Source organism: Brachycentrus maculatus, unplaced genomic scaffold (genome assembly GCF_059751285.1).
Source record: "Brachycentrus maculatus isolate JH-2025_06_01 unplaced genomic scaffold, ASM5975128v1 h1tg000115l, whole genome shotgun sequence".
NCBI lineage: Eukaryota > Metazoa > Arthropoda > Insecta > Trichoptera > Brachycentridae > Brachycentrus > Brachycentrus maculatus.
Window position 1 is genome coordinate 1,739,058 of NW_028280868.1, and position 14,264 is coordinate 1,753,321.

Below are 14,264 nucleotides of genomic sequence, written 5' to 3' on the forward strand. Positions count from 1 at the left end.
TCACAAGATGCTCATGCATCATTTTGGAACTGCTTGGAAGAACTTGCTTCTACCCAGCCACCGGAGCGCGACCATCTTAAAAGCCCCATCGCTCTAGAATTGGATCGATATGTAAATGAAGGATTGTTGTCAAAAGATAAGATTCCTTTAGAGTGGTGGGTAAGACATAAAACAAGATTTATTGTAACTGCAGACAGTTGGTAGAATTCCATATTGAATTGTTGGGTAATATATCCAAAATAAAACAAGGTTTGTTGGATTGAATTGTACATTTATTTATGTATATGTTAAAACGTGACGCGTTTTGTCTTCTTAGGACATTATCAAACACTCTAGTGTTTGATAATGTCCTAAGAAGACGAAACGCGTCACGTTTTAACATATACATAAATAAATGTAAAATTCGTCCAACAAACCTTGTTTTATTTTGGATATATTACCCAACAATAAAAGAAGATGTCCAGAGATAGCACATTTAGCAAGAGTATTTATATGTGCACCTGCAAGCACCGTGTATAACGAGCGTTTATTTTCAGAATCAGGTAACGTCTATGAGGAAAAAAAGAACAGGCTCTTACCGAACCTGTGGAGAGTCTTATATTCTTACATCACAACTTGCCTTTGCTAAATTTTAAATGTTTAAATTAAATTTTAATAAACGCAACATTTTAATCCTCCCGTTTTCATTATATTTCCCAAAATATAATTATTACTTTACTTAAACCGAGTATACTCGACATTTGAACCGAGTTATTCGGTCGAGTAGGAGTAGTAAAAAAACGCAGAGTTAGCCGAGTACTGAGTATTAAACAAGTACTCGGCCCATCACTACTATTTATCATTTCAATATCTATTCTATTCTTCTCTCTCTCTCTGGTCTCAATCCTGCGGATTGGTCTGCAGCAACAGATGACATCTCTTGAATGTTTTTCGCAGATACTTTGTGGCACATTTTATAAACTTTATAAAATGAAATAACTTTGTTATAACCACTTTTTTATTAATACAATTTAACCTACCGGTTTCAACAAGAACCTTATCATCATCAGGGTTTATATTAATTCAAAAACATTATAATACTCTCACCAAAAAACTTCCACACTCCGTAAAAATTTATGTTTTTTATGGAGTGTGTGGAAGTTTTTTGGTGAGAGTATTATAATGTTTTTGAATTAATATAAACCCTGATGATGACAAGGTTCTTGTTGAAACCGGTAGGTTTAATTGTATTAATAAAAAAGTGGTTATAACAAAGTTATTTCATTTAATAAAGATGACATCTCCTTCGCCATTCTAGTCTATTTTCCGAAACCCTTTTCAGCTCCTAATATGTCGAGCAGCCCATGTCCTCGTATAAGTCGCTTAGGTATTGGCGGCGTGGGCGTCCTATGGATTTATGCCCTCGATCGTCTCCTCTATTATATGTGCAGGAAATCCTCTTGTCTCAACACGTGACCGATCCATTCGCGAGTAGGTGCTTTCTTTCTTCAATTAATCGTTTAACTAATTCTATTCTTATAATGTAGTTATTCCATTTGCATAAAATTTTCTTTTATTTGTTCCGCTATATTTTATCTAACTATTAAATATTGACAACTTTAAATCATCCTTGTTTATAAAACTGATTTTGTGAAGGGACAAAATAAATACATTTGAAAATAATAACATCTTTGAAATTTTATATCTTTATTGAAACACACAATTTTAATCAAAAAACATAAACATGCAGAATGATTATACTTAACATTAAAATTGAACATTTAAAAATGATTTTTTTCAGACAGACTTTAAAACGGATTATACTTGGATATCTTAAAATGTAATAAAGGACGAATTTGGAAAAAACATTTCAATTTTAAAATCCTATTTGATTCAATTTCAAAACTTAATAAATAACATGGTGATGACTCGTAGACGTGACGGACATTCAATCTAAAACTATTTTTTCAAAATATTTCTTTCATTTCATTCCACAACAATGTTACAAATATGCATAAAAAAATAACCTTTGGCTTCACTTACAAATATGTTTTACAAGAAAAAGTAAATTAAACAAAACAGTTTGTATAAATTTTGGTGTAAGTATATAATTACGATCAACGTTAAAAACTGTTTAGTACTTTTAAAAATCTTCTAACCCTTATCCGCACCCCAATAGTGCATAGGGCACTGCATCATATAAACACAGTGTTACTTGATCATTAACACACAAAGGAATGGTGTTCAGCCCTCCGCTTCAGGTACCAGTCCAGGGTAATATTGAATAAATATTAAAATGAAAAAATCACATGTATTTATTTGACCCCTCCTGGGAATCAAACCCGGGACCTCCAGAACGGTAGCCGAGCGTGCTGACCCTACGGAGGCGGATTTTTTTAAATATCCAATTAAAATCTAAAATATTACTTAAGTTCAAATGTCAGGTGAAATTAGATATTTAAATAATTTCTAAGCTACCAATAACTTAATAACATGTAACACATTCCAATAATTATAAAATAAATAAATAAAATAACGACAGCCAATTCATAAAACTTAATATCAATACAATGTAAAAAAAGAAAGTGTTTTATTTCTTACAAATATTCACTTAATAATTTAATTGCCAATGAATTTTTGAAAGACTTACCTTAAAAACTAAGCAAATTTGTACTAATAGCAAAAAATACAAGCAATTAACAAATACATTCATAATTTCCGTACCAATCTTTTGATTATTATGATTTTTATTATATTAACTACCAAAAGCCGACTAGTCGGCTTTTTGCTACCAACCGTAAACGACCAAACACCGATTAGTCGGTTTTTCTACCCTACGTACTGGAAAAAATCAATTTACACGTTAAAGACAAAAATATTGTCTTTAACGTGTAACTTGATGACAAATAATTATGCAAATTTATTTTTAAAATTTTTAGTTCCTAGTAAATATCCTTCTTCAATGAAAAGTTAAAATTTGAAATCGATATATTGATGTACATAATTGTGAGAAATATTTTCAGTACCGATTGACGACGTTTTAATACATTTATTTTTTGTATATCATTATCATTATCATCCTATTATTATTATTATTATCCATGTCTTTATAAGCGCCCTTGAGGTAGTATTTTACGAAAATGGCGCTATACAAATTATCCAAATTATTATTATTATTATTATTACGTAGGGTAGAAAACCGACTAATCGGTGTTTGGTCGTTTACAGTTGGCAGCGAAAAACCGACTAGTCGGCTTTTGTTAGTTAATGTGTTTATATACTTTTAATAAAAATACTTGTAACAATAAAAAAGGTGCATTAGATTTTTTTAAATAAAAATTAATATTAACGATTGAGATCTCTTAAAGGTGTCAGGGGCTTGTCAGCTGGTTTGGGGCTGCTCATAAATTTAGGGGACTTTCCCATAGGACTTGTGATATTTTCTTTCCCCCGAGGAGTGGACATACTATGTTTCTGTTTTCTCGATGAGATGGGTGATCTCGGTCCAGTGAAATCGGCCATATCCTTTTTCAGCTTCTTAATAATGGATTCTTGTTTCTGTATTGTGAAGGTCAACTTTTCTTTTTCCTGAAACATAATGTTATCATGTGATTTCTATTTTATAAGCAAAGGTTAAACAGAGTTGAAAAATAAAATAAAAACGTAACATTTGTTCTTTGTTTTAAATGTAAAATCAAACATTGATTTTTTTAAATCTAAGTTTAAAAAAATCAGTGTTTGATTTAACATTTAATATATAAATTAAAATGGAGTTCTACAAATTAAACGCCAAATCTATGAATGCGTAACATTCATCACATGTGCCTCTTTTTATAAAACTGTGATACTTAAAAACGTATTTGATTTTTAACCGCAATGGCAGTGTCATCCGTTGAACGTAACAGAAACACACGCAATAATAAAAATTGCTCATGGTGGGCAACGCACTTCTTGACACCGCTGTCACTTGCATTTTCAATGTTTTTGATTGCATTATTTCATAGTTTAAAAAAAATATTTTCATAGCTTCACAAGGATTGTGAAATCAAACATATTAGAAACATATGCTTTCTTTTCCACTAAACTAGACTGAGCCACAGCAAAGCGTAGGCCGGGTACAGCTATAATTGATGCGCATATTTGTTTAATTAACCTTGTTTTGCGACGGTGTGCACATTTTTGTGTATTTCGGTTATCTTCAACTTTATATAAAAAAAAAACACATCTTAAATATCTAATTTATTGTTTTGCTCCGATAGGTGTCACTATAATAAATTTTAAAAATATCGATTCTATTCTTAAAATAATCATTAATCTTACTTCTTTCAATGCTGAATTTTCCGATTTTAAATCCACTACATGTTTGATTTTCTGCATATTATTCTGATGTCCCAAGAGATTGGTGTATTTTAGTGTCATGTCTTGTAAATCCGCCTCTAGATTTTTACATTGCACTCGAAGTAATTCCTCATCGCACATTTCCAAGTGAGCCTCAAATTCCAATACCTACGCATACAACAAAGAGATTATGAGAAATCGCAAAATTAGTCATTAAGAAATAAAAAAAAAAAGATTTTTTTTCTGGATTATGTACCTTTTTTTGTAGAGATGAGATTGTTTCATTTAGTTGTTTAGTTTCCTCGGATTTGTGAAGGTTATCGATTTGGATTTTCAAATAATCACACATAGTTTGCAGTTCCGTATATTTGTACGAGATCTCGGAGTTTTCCAGTTCTAACTTGCAGTTTAAGTCTTTAGAATGATGTAGTTCATTTTGTAAAGCTGTGATTTCATCATTATTGGTGTTTAATATATTAATACTTTCATTCAATTTAGTGATTTCCTTGTCTTTTTCTTTGATAATGAATTCTGTAGCTTCGATGAAGTGAGCTACTTTCCCCAGACGTTCCTCCAAGCAGAGTGTCTCCCCGCGGCTTAAACATAATTGTTTATCGAATTCATTCAGTTTTCGGTCCTTTTCCTCCATTAAATATCTGAATTCATCTATTAAAACTTGCAATTCTCTTTTTTCTTGATCCAAAGCGGCGAGAGTTCCGTGGAGGCGATCATTCTCGGTCGCCAGTTCGTTCAGTTCCTGATCTTTATTTTCCATTTGGCATTCCGCATCGAACATGATATTCTGGCAATCCTTAATCGTTTCGTACGCTTTGTCACAATTTGATTTCATATTTTCAAACTTGTTACGCTCCGAGACCAATTTATTTTCCAATTCTTTCACCTGCTTCAAGGCGTGTTGTTTGAACATACTGATGTCCATTTCCAGTTCGCCTTTTACTTTTTCGATATCTCCGACAAACTCTGCTTCCATCGTGGCTAATGTTTCTTTAAATTGAGTATTATTTTCCAGAATAGTTTTATGACTTTCGTCCAAAATAGTTTTAGAGCTTATGATGGAAAGTAAAAGCTCGTTATATTCCGATTTGAAGTTCTTAAATTCATTTTTGACTCGATCTAGTTCATCTTCCGCGGCATTTTTAGCAGTATTAAGTTTGTCAATGTCCGTTTTGAGTTTTTCTACATCTTCATCGGAATGCCGCAATCTCATGCCCAATACGTCGACAGTCTTGCGGGTAGATTCTAAAGTAAGAGAGAATTTATTTTTTTCTTTGTTAATCATGTCTTTTTCCATTATTATATGTTCTATTTCATTGATATATTGTAATTTATTTTCGTTTAATTTATTTTCACTGATCTGTAGTTTGGCATGTACTTCTCTCAGTTGATTTTCCTTGGAAGAGATGGTGGATTCTAGGGATATAATCTTATTGGAGAGTTCCTTCACATTTTCATAGATAGCGCTGTGGCTCTTCTTGAACTCTTCAATTTGAATTTCCGATTTCATAATTTCATTTTCGGTCAGTTCCTGATATTTCTGAATATCGTTTAACATCTTCTGACGTTCTTGTTTTAGGACAGTTTCGTTATAGGCCGTCATTTCTTGGAAACGTTCTTCAAACTGAATATCGCAGATTTTAAGTTTTTCAGCAGAATCCTCTTCGATGTGCTTAATTTGAGCGGCGAAGTCCTCGTTCATGTCTGATAATTTGCTCTCGTATTCCAGTGTCACCGTATTGAGGACAGAACGATGTTGTTGCTTGAGTGTATCGATAGTATTTTTGTGACGATTTTCAATTGACGCAAGTTCTTCTTCGTGTTTGGACTTAAGGGCGTCAGTTTCCATTTTATATTCGTGGCGAATACTTTCATTGGCTTCTAGAGCCAAGGAATGGTGACTTTTAACCAGAGCTAAATCTTCCTTCAACTCGTTACAGTTGCATCTTAAATTATTTTTGTTAGTTTCATCGATCTGCACTTTGTATGTCGTTATCTCAGCAGATAAATGTTCTACAAGATCCTTCAGTTCCTTCAATTGTTGTTCATATTCTGAAATAGTTTCATTCTTGTTCCTGTAATAATAAACACTGTTAGAATGTAAATACGAGCTAAAAATGCAAATACAATTAAATCATATTCTAAAAAAATATACAAACCTGATTTCTACGTTTTTAGAGTTAAGAATATCTTTTGTAAAGCTATCCGTGGAAATTGATCTAATAGGACCAAATTTCAATGCAGGTTGCTTTTTTGATGTAGAATTATTACCAGGAATTCGTTTCACAGCTTTTGGCTAAAATAAAATATAAAACAAGCAACTGTAATAAAGAGACGGAAGCTATTGGGAATATGGTGCAATTATGTATTTTGTTGTTGTTGCATAAATTGTGTTTCCATCCCCTCCTTCAGTTTCTAAATCTAGCAACACTTATTCATTTATCTCTCTACACGTCCAAATTCACATGTAAGTTTTTATTTTTATTTCTAAGAATACTTCAGGAATTAATCATTATTAATAACAAGTCAATTCATTACCGTGCGAAATATTGTTGACTTGTCGCTGTGTACAGATTCGCTATCGGATTTAACGGATTCAGTGGATGTGATTTCTACAAAACGATCAACTTTAGGAATCACTCCTCCAATCGGTTTTACCAAATCTTTCGGATTATACACCGCATCAGCACCGCAACCCACTGGAAATAATACAATAATGATTCAGGAACACATTTTAAAAATATGAAATAGTTACGAAAAGGCATCTAAATTTATATTACCCGCTATTAGTTATAATAAACAGACTGGTTATGACAATTTTACAACGGATATATGCTTGCATATGTATATAAATGATTCAAAACCTTTAAAAGATATGTATAATGCTTGTTTATAGGTGGGGACTGACCTCCACATTTCGTCGTAGCGTAACATTCGCGGCGGGCATCCGACTTCGGATGGGGCTCGGCTTGCTGTGCTGACTATACGAATGCTCGCATTGTAACGTGTTACGTTATGACCAAATGACTAAAATGGTCAGTCCCCACCTTAAGATTAAAATACTTTCCATGAAGATGGAAAATAGATATGCTAGTCGTAATTCCAAAATGTGGAAGGACATATTTTTGAGATTATTTAGATCGAGAAGGAAACCCGCTACTCCTGTTATTAAAATGAGAAATTGTGATATTAAAAATATTGACTTTTTAAAAAAAAATTACAGGTCATGGAGAATTTCGGGAATACCTCTTCCGTTTTAAAATAAGATAAAACCCTACTTGTGAATGTGATGACATCATCACAAGATGTCCTTCATTTAGAGTGGGTATGTCCAATTTTTTAAAAAGAAAGATTTAAATTGGAAACAGAAGGTGCAAAAGGGTATGGCAAATGGCAAAAATTGTTGAAGCAATAGGACATAAAGATTTATGGGATTTAATGGAGACATAAAATGATTAAGGAAACAGTTATTTTTATACCACTTGAGTTTATTAATGTCCGCCTCCGTAGTGTAATGGTCAGCACGCTCAGCTACCGTTCTGGAGGTCCCGGTTTCGATTCCCAGGGGGTCAAATAAATATGAGTGTTTTTTTCACTCCGGACTGGTACCTGAAGCGGTGGGCTGATCACCTTTCCTTCACGTGTTTACGATCAAGATAACACTGCGTTTGTATGATGCAGTGCCCTATGCACCATTGGGGTGAGGATAAGGGTTTGAATGAATGAAGTTTAGCTTCCGAAACTAGTATCATTAATAAACTCAAGTGGTATAAAACAAGTGTTTCCTTAATCATTTTAACGTGTCTTACCACAAAGTAAATGCCAATAAAATAAATAAAATAATGGTGTCATATTTAGGAAATATGACAGACGTATAAGACAAATAAATGAGCTATGTGACAAATCTTGATTGGTATGAGAATTCGAATCCATTGTATCTATTGTATTGTTGTATCTTTTGTATCGTTTTTATGGATCATCTTAAATAACTTATTATGAACTATCTGTAACTTTAATAATATTATGAATTATTTCACATCCACTATCATTTTTAAGATATATAAACTAAATATGGTATAAATCCTTGTACATAATAGGCAAGATGAATTTTCTAAGGCAACTAATAAATATTTAAAAAATACCTGCTTGGGTGTTGAATCTCTTTGATTTTGAAAACATTTTACTGGATTTTTATAACGCAAAAATCTCTAATTTACTTAAAATAATTGGGCTACACTAATCCTAACACATAAGCTAGCTAAACTAAAACCGTGAATTTTCGCGCAATATCTTCTATCGTCTAACGGTTTCATAGATAAATCTCAACGAACTATTTGAATTGCGTAACGGTTATAACCATAGACTATAAGTCTGTCGTCACATTTAGTAGGTATAAGCCAGTGTTCAGCCAACGTTTCTTACTGGCTATTTCTTTCGGATTTTTAAATTATTATTTCTAAATCGGTATAAAGTATTATTACTCAGGTGGAATACTAACCGGGGTTCCGTTCCGAGAGACACTCGAAAAGAATCGGAGTGAAATGAACTAAAATAAAATAGACATTATAGGGTTAGGGTCAAGCCTATATACATAAAATAAATTGTAAATGTATTTAATAAATGAAATTTAAATTCGTTTACAAAATTAACAATCTCTAGATAAAATGAATGAATTTAAAAAAAAATCTACTTCACCAGTTCGTTGGTACGAAATAAAATTCTCACACTTTTTTGAAAAAAAACATCCAATTTAATTTGCTTTTATTGTTGCTTCCTTTCTTGCAAAATCACAGAACTCATCTGTCAAGCTTTATGAAGTAGAAAAGATATCTGTCAGATCGGCCATTTTTAGTGTCGATTTTTTTCAGCCTCTTTGGAAATTTGTTTTGGTCAGTGTAAAAATATGTAGGTACCTATAAAAAAAACTAAATACCTACCAATTCATTTCTAAAAAAATGTTTCTGTTGTCTATGACTCCTACTTAGCTATTGATTGGTTGATTTAAAGATTAAACGTCAAACGAACATCTAATATCGTTTTGACATGGCCATGTAGTAACATCGCATGACATTTGGCTGATCAATCAGAACGTTTTTGAAGGGTGAAAAGCCATAATTTAAAAAGAAGAAGTCGTCTATTCGCATATTGTGCATTGTTCTTATTGATAATATCGCTGAATATGAGTATTTCTCCTTGTGCGCGGATGTCTAAGCGGCAAGAGGCAATGCTGGTCGAATTCGCCGAGCAAAATCGGGACTTGGTGCTCGCCAGCATTGTCTCACGTTCCTGTGCACCGAGAGCTTCCAAAGAGAAGTGGGATGTCATAACGCGGGCTCTCAATGATGGTGTAGGGCCAACAAAATCAGCGCGGGAGTGGAAAGCTGTAAGCTTCCATTTCACTTTAAATATGTATTTATTATGAATTGTATAAAAATATTATAAAATGTTACCGGATGTTCAAATTGCTCGTTGCAGCAGTAAGAAACAATTTAATACTTATTACGTTTCGGAAAACCTGGCACAATGTATGTTAAATACTTGAATGCGGCCGGGTCAAGAGTCGTAATAATCGTCGGGTATGTATGAGGAGATGCATGAATGTAGAAGAGGCGAAGAATGTTTGGAAAGACAGAGTGGTGTGGCGTTTGATTCTCTCTGCCTACCCCTGCGGATAAAGGGCGTGATGGTTAGTTAGTTACGTTTCGTTATAAATGTGTCTGCTTCTACGGTTTGTTCACTAATGCTGGATTTGCTTCGCTTAGGAATTACGTATATTTTAAGAAGATTTTTATTAAAATAGATGAAGATGTTTGTCTTCAATATTCCCATCCCAATAGACATCTTTATTTATGTTGAGAGTACAATAAAAATCTTCATACAAATAAGTCTTTTTGAAGCAAAACCAGCATTTGTGAACAAAAAATTAAATATTGACACTACATTGACAATAATAATAACTGGTTTGAATAAAAATTGCAATATAAATGCAAATCATGTTTTCAGGTATTTCCTATTATGTAAAATAATTTGTAAAGAAATAAACTTATAAACTATAACCATAGATGGCACTTGTGCAATTTTGTCTGGAATAAATGTGTTTGGTCACTTATGAGTTATGCATAACTTCCTGGAATTTGAGAGATGTGGTTGTGGTTGACCATCAGGGCTAGAATGGTGTATAAAAGGGTCACTGCCAAATTTCTATATTCCCGCCGTAGTAGAGGCTTCATCTTTGTGAGATAACAATAAAAATCTTAAAGTTATCTTGCTAGGAAGACCATAAAATAGTTCGGAAAATTCATTGTCATGTTTAATGTAGTTGCATATAAAGTAGAACTTCTTTAATCCAGTGTTCCTCAAACTTTTTCTATTCAAGGTACACCTACCAAATTAAGAAATTTCAGAGGTGTATATTTACCATATTAGTAATATATTTAGCATATTATGTTTTATGCGAAATGTGAGCCTAATTAACTGAGAACAGGCAATCAAAATTTGGAGCAATTGTGTTATTTTCACAAAACTAGACTTTTTTCCGCGGCACAACAAATAATAACCACGGTACACCAGTGTGCCGCGGCACAAAGTTTGTGGAACAATGCTCTAATCCGTCACCTTTGGGACTGGGGTATGGTCGAAAAGGTTGGATTATCAGAAAATACAGAAAAATACAGATTTGCAGTAAAATAAACAATCTCTCAAATCAAAAATGATAATGTAATATTCTCTACATCACAGGTTCCCAAACTTTTTTAGTCTGGCACCCCCCTATCAAAGTTTCTCGTCAAAGGGGAAAATAAAATGACCAGAATGTCCCATCATAGAAAGAGGGAAGAAATAAAAATATATATCTTACTTCTTAGTACTTCTATCTCTCTCTTTGGGCTTCTTATGCCATGTAAAAGTCTTCTAGAACGCCCACAAGGGGGCGATCATCACCCAATTTGAGAAATACTCTTCTTTATTGAAAATCATACATACATATATTTAAAATTAAAGGTAGCCTATAGTAAAAAAAAAACTACTTTGAAAAAAGTCGGCTATGGATTTTTGTTGATGGTCAAATGTACCAGAGTAGCAGACTAGCTAAAGGCTGATGAGAAGGGATTCTACTGTACATATATCAATTTATTGTGGATAAGTAAAATTATTCCTAAAACGTAGCAAGTTTCAAGGGTTGACAAATTTATAAAATTTTTGTATTGATTTCAGGCACTTTGGCATTTTAAAGCAAATGTTGAGCAAAAGGCCAGGGAGGCATTGTACGCGGGTGGTGGTGCCGGTGCACCGACGCGGCCGGCCCTGACTGGCTCCGAAGAGCGGCTCCTGGCGCTGCTGGATCCCTGTGTCGTCTCGGGACTTCCGGCCTTACTAGAACCGGGATTCTCAAAAACAAATGTAACATTGCTTTGTAATTAAATGATTTCTGATTATCGCACATATCTTTAAAAAATCTGATAATAATGTATGATTGCCTCATTCTATACAGTGTCATTTCTACTTGTTTTACCATTTTAAATAAGTAAACTGAAATGTAAATTATTTCTGGAGTTGAAAATATTTCAAGATTAAATTTTTGATCCCTACCCGTATTTTACAATATTTACAGAAATTTCTTAAAGTGGCATACTTATACGGTGTCTTGGAGAATGGATTGATTTGATAATAAAAGTTGTGTGTTGAACCCGTAGATGCCCTCCGTAGTTCCACCGCCCGTGAGCCATCAGGATCCCGCTGTATCCGGAGCCGGTGAGGTGGACGAACCCGACTCTCCGCCTCTCCGCCCCGTCCATCCGCCGTCATCCACATCGGAGAACGATGCCAGTCGCAAGAAGGTGGCTGCCATAAACGACATCATCACCCACCACTCCGCTCTGGTCAAGAAACAAATTCGAAGCAACGAGGCGCTCGTGCGCTCACTGAGTGAAGTGGCCAGGTCTAATTGCTCGGTGGCCACGGCCATTAACAGTCTAGTAACCAAACAGATTAGTAGCGGTGAGATTTCTAATGTTCTAAGCGAAGTGGCCCTGACCAACACGAGGTTGGCAGATGCCATCAATAATTTTACGGCGGTTCTACAAAATGGTCATAATCCCGCTGCTCTGAAATTAAATTCTGTTAAGGAAGAGTCAAATAAATAATATCTGTTTATTTAAAAATATATATATTATTCTTTTCTATACATCTTAGTCTAAATTTAAGTCTTCCTTTATTTATTTATATTGTTTTTTAACATCATTGTTATAATGTGTATTTCAGCTCTTTAGGCCAAGCCATATTCGGCTGAAATATGCAGTTATATGTTAATAAGTACTTACAATACTTTCATTATATAATAGAACATGAATAACTATAAACATCAAACCCGGTGTCTAACCAATCCCTGATTATACAATACTTTGTCTCTACCAATGAGAGCAACCAGCTATGGACACTGTTCTTAAATACATAAGAATTTGTTATTTTAATAGTTAAAAGTAGCAAGGCAATATTTTTTGGGCAAGGACCCGGTCACTGGTCAAATAAAATAAATGCGGCAAAATCTATATATTTGTTATTTTAGTATATAAAGGAAAATAAAGTTTTTCAATAAATTGAGCACAAAATAACAGTTCAAATATGAAATAATTGAAATACTTTTGTTGTGTATTTAATTTATATGTATTCATTTCATCACTAGAATTTTTGTTTCATCGCAGGATCAGACAGTCTGGGTGACTTTATTTATTTCTCATTGTACATGTGTAAGTTTTTAAATTTTTATAAATATCTTTATATAGTTACTAGTCATTATAATTTCATTTTAAGTAAATAATAATAATGCATTAATAAATTAAACTTGCTTCCAAGAATTTTTGTTTCAATTCTATTTAGTATAATTTCTTGTTTATCAATTATTTATTATTATAAATTATTTATTTATTATAATGTTTTTTGTTTCTCAAAAATCTATTTTTTCACCCAATTGAAAAAAAAAACATGAAGAATTGTTTCTCACTACTAAAAAATTTTTATTCTCTTTGAATACCGCATCTGTTGACCGAAGAAAAGAAAGAAGCTAGAGTCTATTGATGTTAAAAAAACTCCTGACTGTTTCAACGCAGAAATCTCTAAAAATGTGTACAGCATCTTCAGTGATGATGGTAAATTTTAAATTTACTCATGAACCCAAAAATAAACTTTTGATAGTCTTTTGGGTATTCCAAGTTTATAATATTAATTCGTTCTCGAAGTTTGTCCAAAAAGACGGTAGCGACATAAGTCTCAAAAGTAGGTTATGTACCAACAATTCCTGTGCAAAATTGAAGAATTGTTTATGCCGATTGGGAAACAATAATCTGTTTGCTGGAAGTCATCTAAGAGTTTCTAAAAACCAACAAAGAAACATCCTCCACCAAGAAAATGCAAGTTGGCATACAGCTCGCAAGACAATTGAATTTTAGAATAACAAAACGTCAAATTGCTGGGCCGTTCTCTGTAGTCCCGACCTAAACCCAAACGAAGTCTCAACATTTTTTTTACCTCTTCCCGAATATCAAGAATGGGCAGCATGGTCAAAAGTTGCAGTCGCCAGAAGAAACAGTCAACGTCTTCATAAACGTAATTTCGACTGCATCACTACAAGTGAAACAACTGGTTCCAGAATTGATTCGACCAAATCCAGAAATACGTTAATCTTGGTGGAAAAAAACAATAAAACGGTTAAAACCTATTTGCTGTTTTATTCCCGCTCTATGTGCAAAACATAAAATAGTTGTCTTTAACCTTTTAATTGCCGCGGACCGGTCAATTTTTGACTATTTTACTGTGGCCCGTTGAGGGGAGGACATTAATTCCCAGTAACACCCCCTACAACGTTGACATAGGTACCTCTTTATCTTAAGGAATTTTATAAAGGGTTAATGTCTTAAATTTAATTTTTACATTTTAAC

At 33.3% G+C, this 14,264-nt stretch overlaps 2 protein-coding genes across 2 annotated transcripts; one reads left to right on the forward strand and one right to left on the reverse strand.

The window, feature by feature from the left end:
* Positions 1-1,703: 1,703 nt before the first annotated feature.
* LOC148309936 (uncharacterized) lies at positions 1,704-8,649 on the reverse strand. Its single transcript, XM_088259274.1, has 6 exons — positions 8,475-8,649; positions 6,871-7,031; positions 6,492-6,628; positions 4,574-6,407; positions 4,300-4,485; positions 1,704-3,567 (listed from the first exon to the last, which is right to left on the reverse strand). The coding sequence occupies exons 1-6, from the start codon at positions 8,509-8,511 to the stop codon at positions 3,325-3,327; spliced, it is 2,598 nt and encodes an 865-aa protein (XP_088115400.1). The 5' UTR covers positions 8,512-8,649; the 3' UTR covers positions 1,704-3,324.
* A 684-nt stretch (positions 8,650-9,333) lies between these two features.
* Positions 9,334-13,178, forward strand: LOC148309937 (uncharacterized). Its single transcript, XM_088259296.1, has 3 exons — positions 9,334-9,715; positions 11,545-11,730; positions 12,024-13,178. The coding sequence occupies exons 1-3, from the start codon at positions 9,512-9,514 to the stop codon at positions 12,471-12,473; spliced, it is 840 nt and encodes a 279-aa protein (XP_088115422.1). The 5' UTR covers positions 9,334-9,511; the 3' UTR covers positions 12,474-13,178.
* The last annotated feature ends 1,086 nt before the right edge of the window (positions 13,179-14,264 follow it).

Bases quoted from the DNA above. Each gene is read 5' to 3' on its own strand.
- LOC148309936 (XM_088259274.1), bottom strand. From the start codon at position 8,511: ATGTTTTCAAAATCAAAGAGATTCAACACCCAAGCAG. The intron at 4,486-4,573 runs GTACATAATCCA...TTGTATGCGTAG, and splicing joins TCTCATCTCTACAAAAAAAG to GTATTGGAATTTGAGGCTCA. The intron at 3,568-4,299 runs GTAAGATTAATG...ATTATGTTTCAG, and splicing joins AAAATTCAGCATTGAAAGAA to GAAAAAGAAAAGTTGACCTT.
- LOC148309937 (XM_088259296.1), top strand. From the start codon at position 9,512: ATGAGTATTTCTCCTTGTGCGCGGATGTCTAAGCGGCAAGAGGCAATG. The intron at 9,716-11,544 runs GTAAGCTTCCAT...TATTGATTTCAG, and splicing joins CAGCGCGGGAGTGGAAAGCT to GCACTTTGGCATTTTAAAGC. The intron at 11,731-12,023 runs GTAACATTGCTT...TTGAACCCGTAG, and splicing joins CGGGATTCTCAAAAACAAAT to ATGCCCTCCGTAGTTCCACC.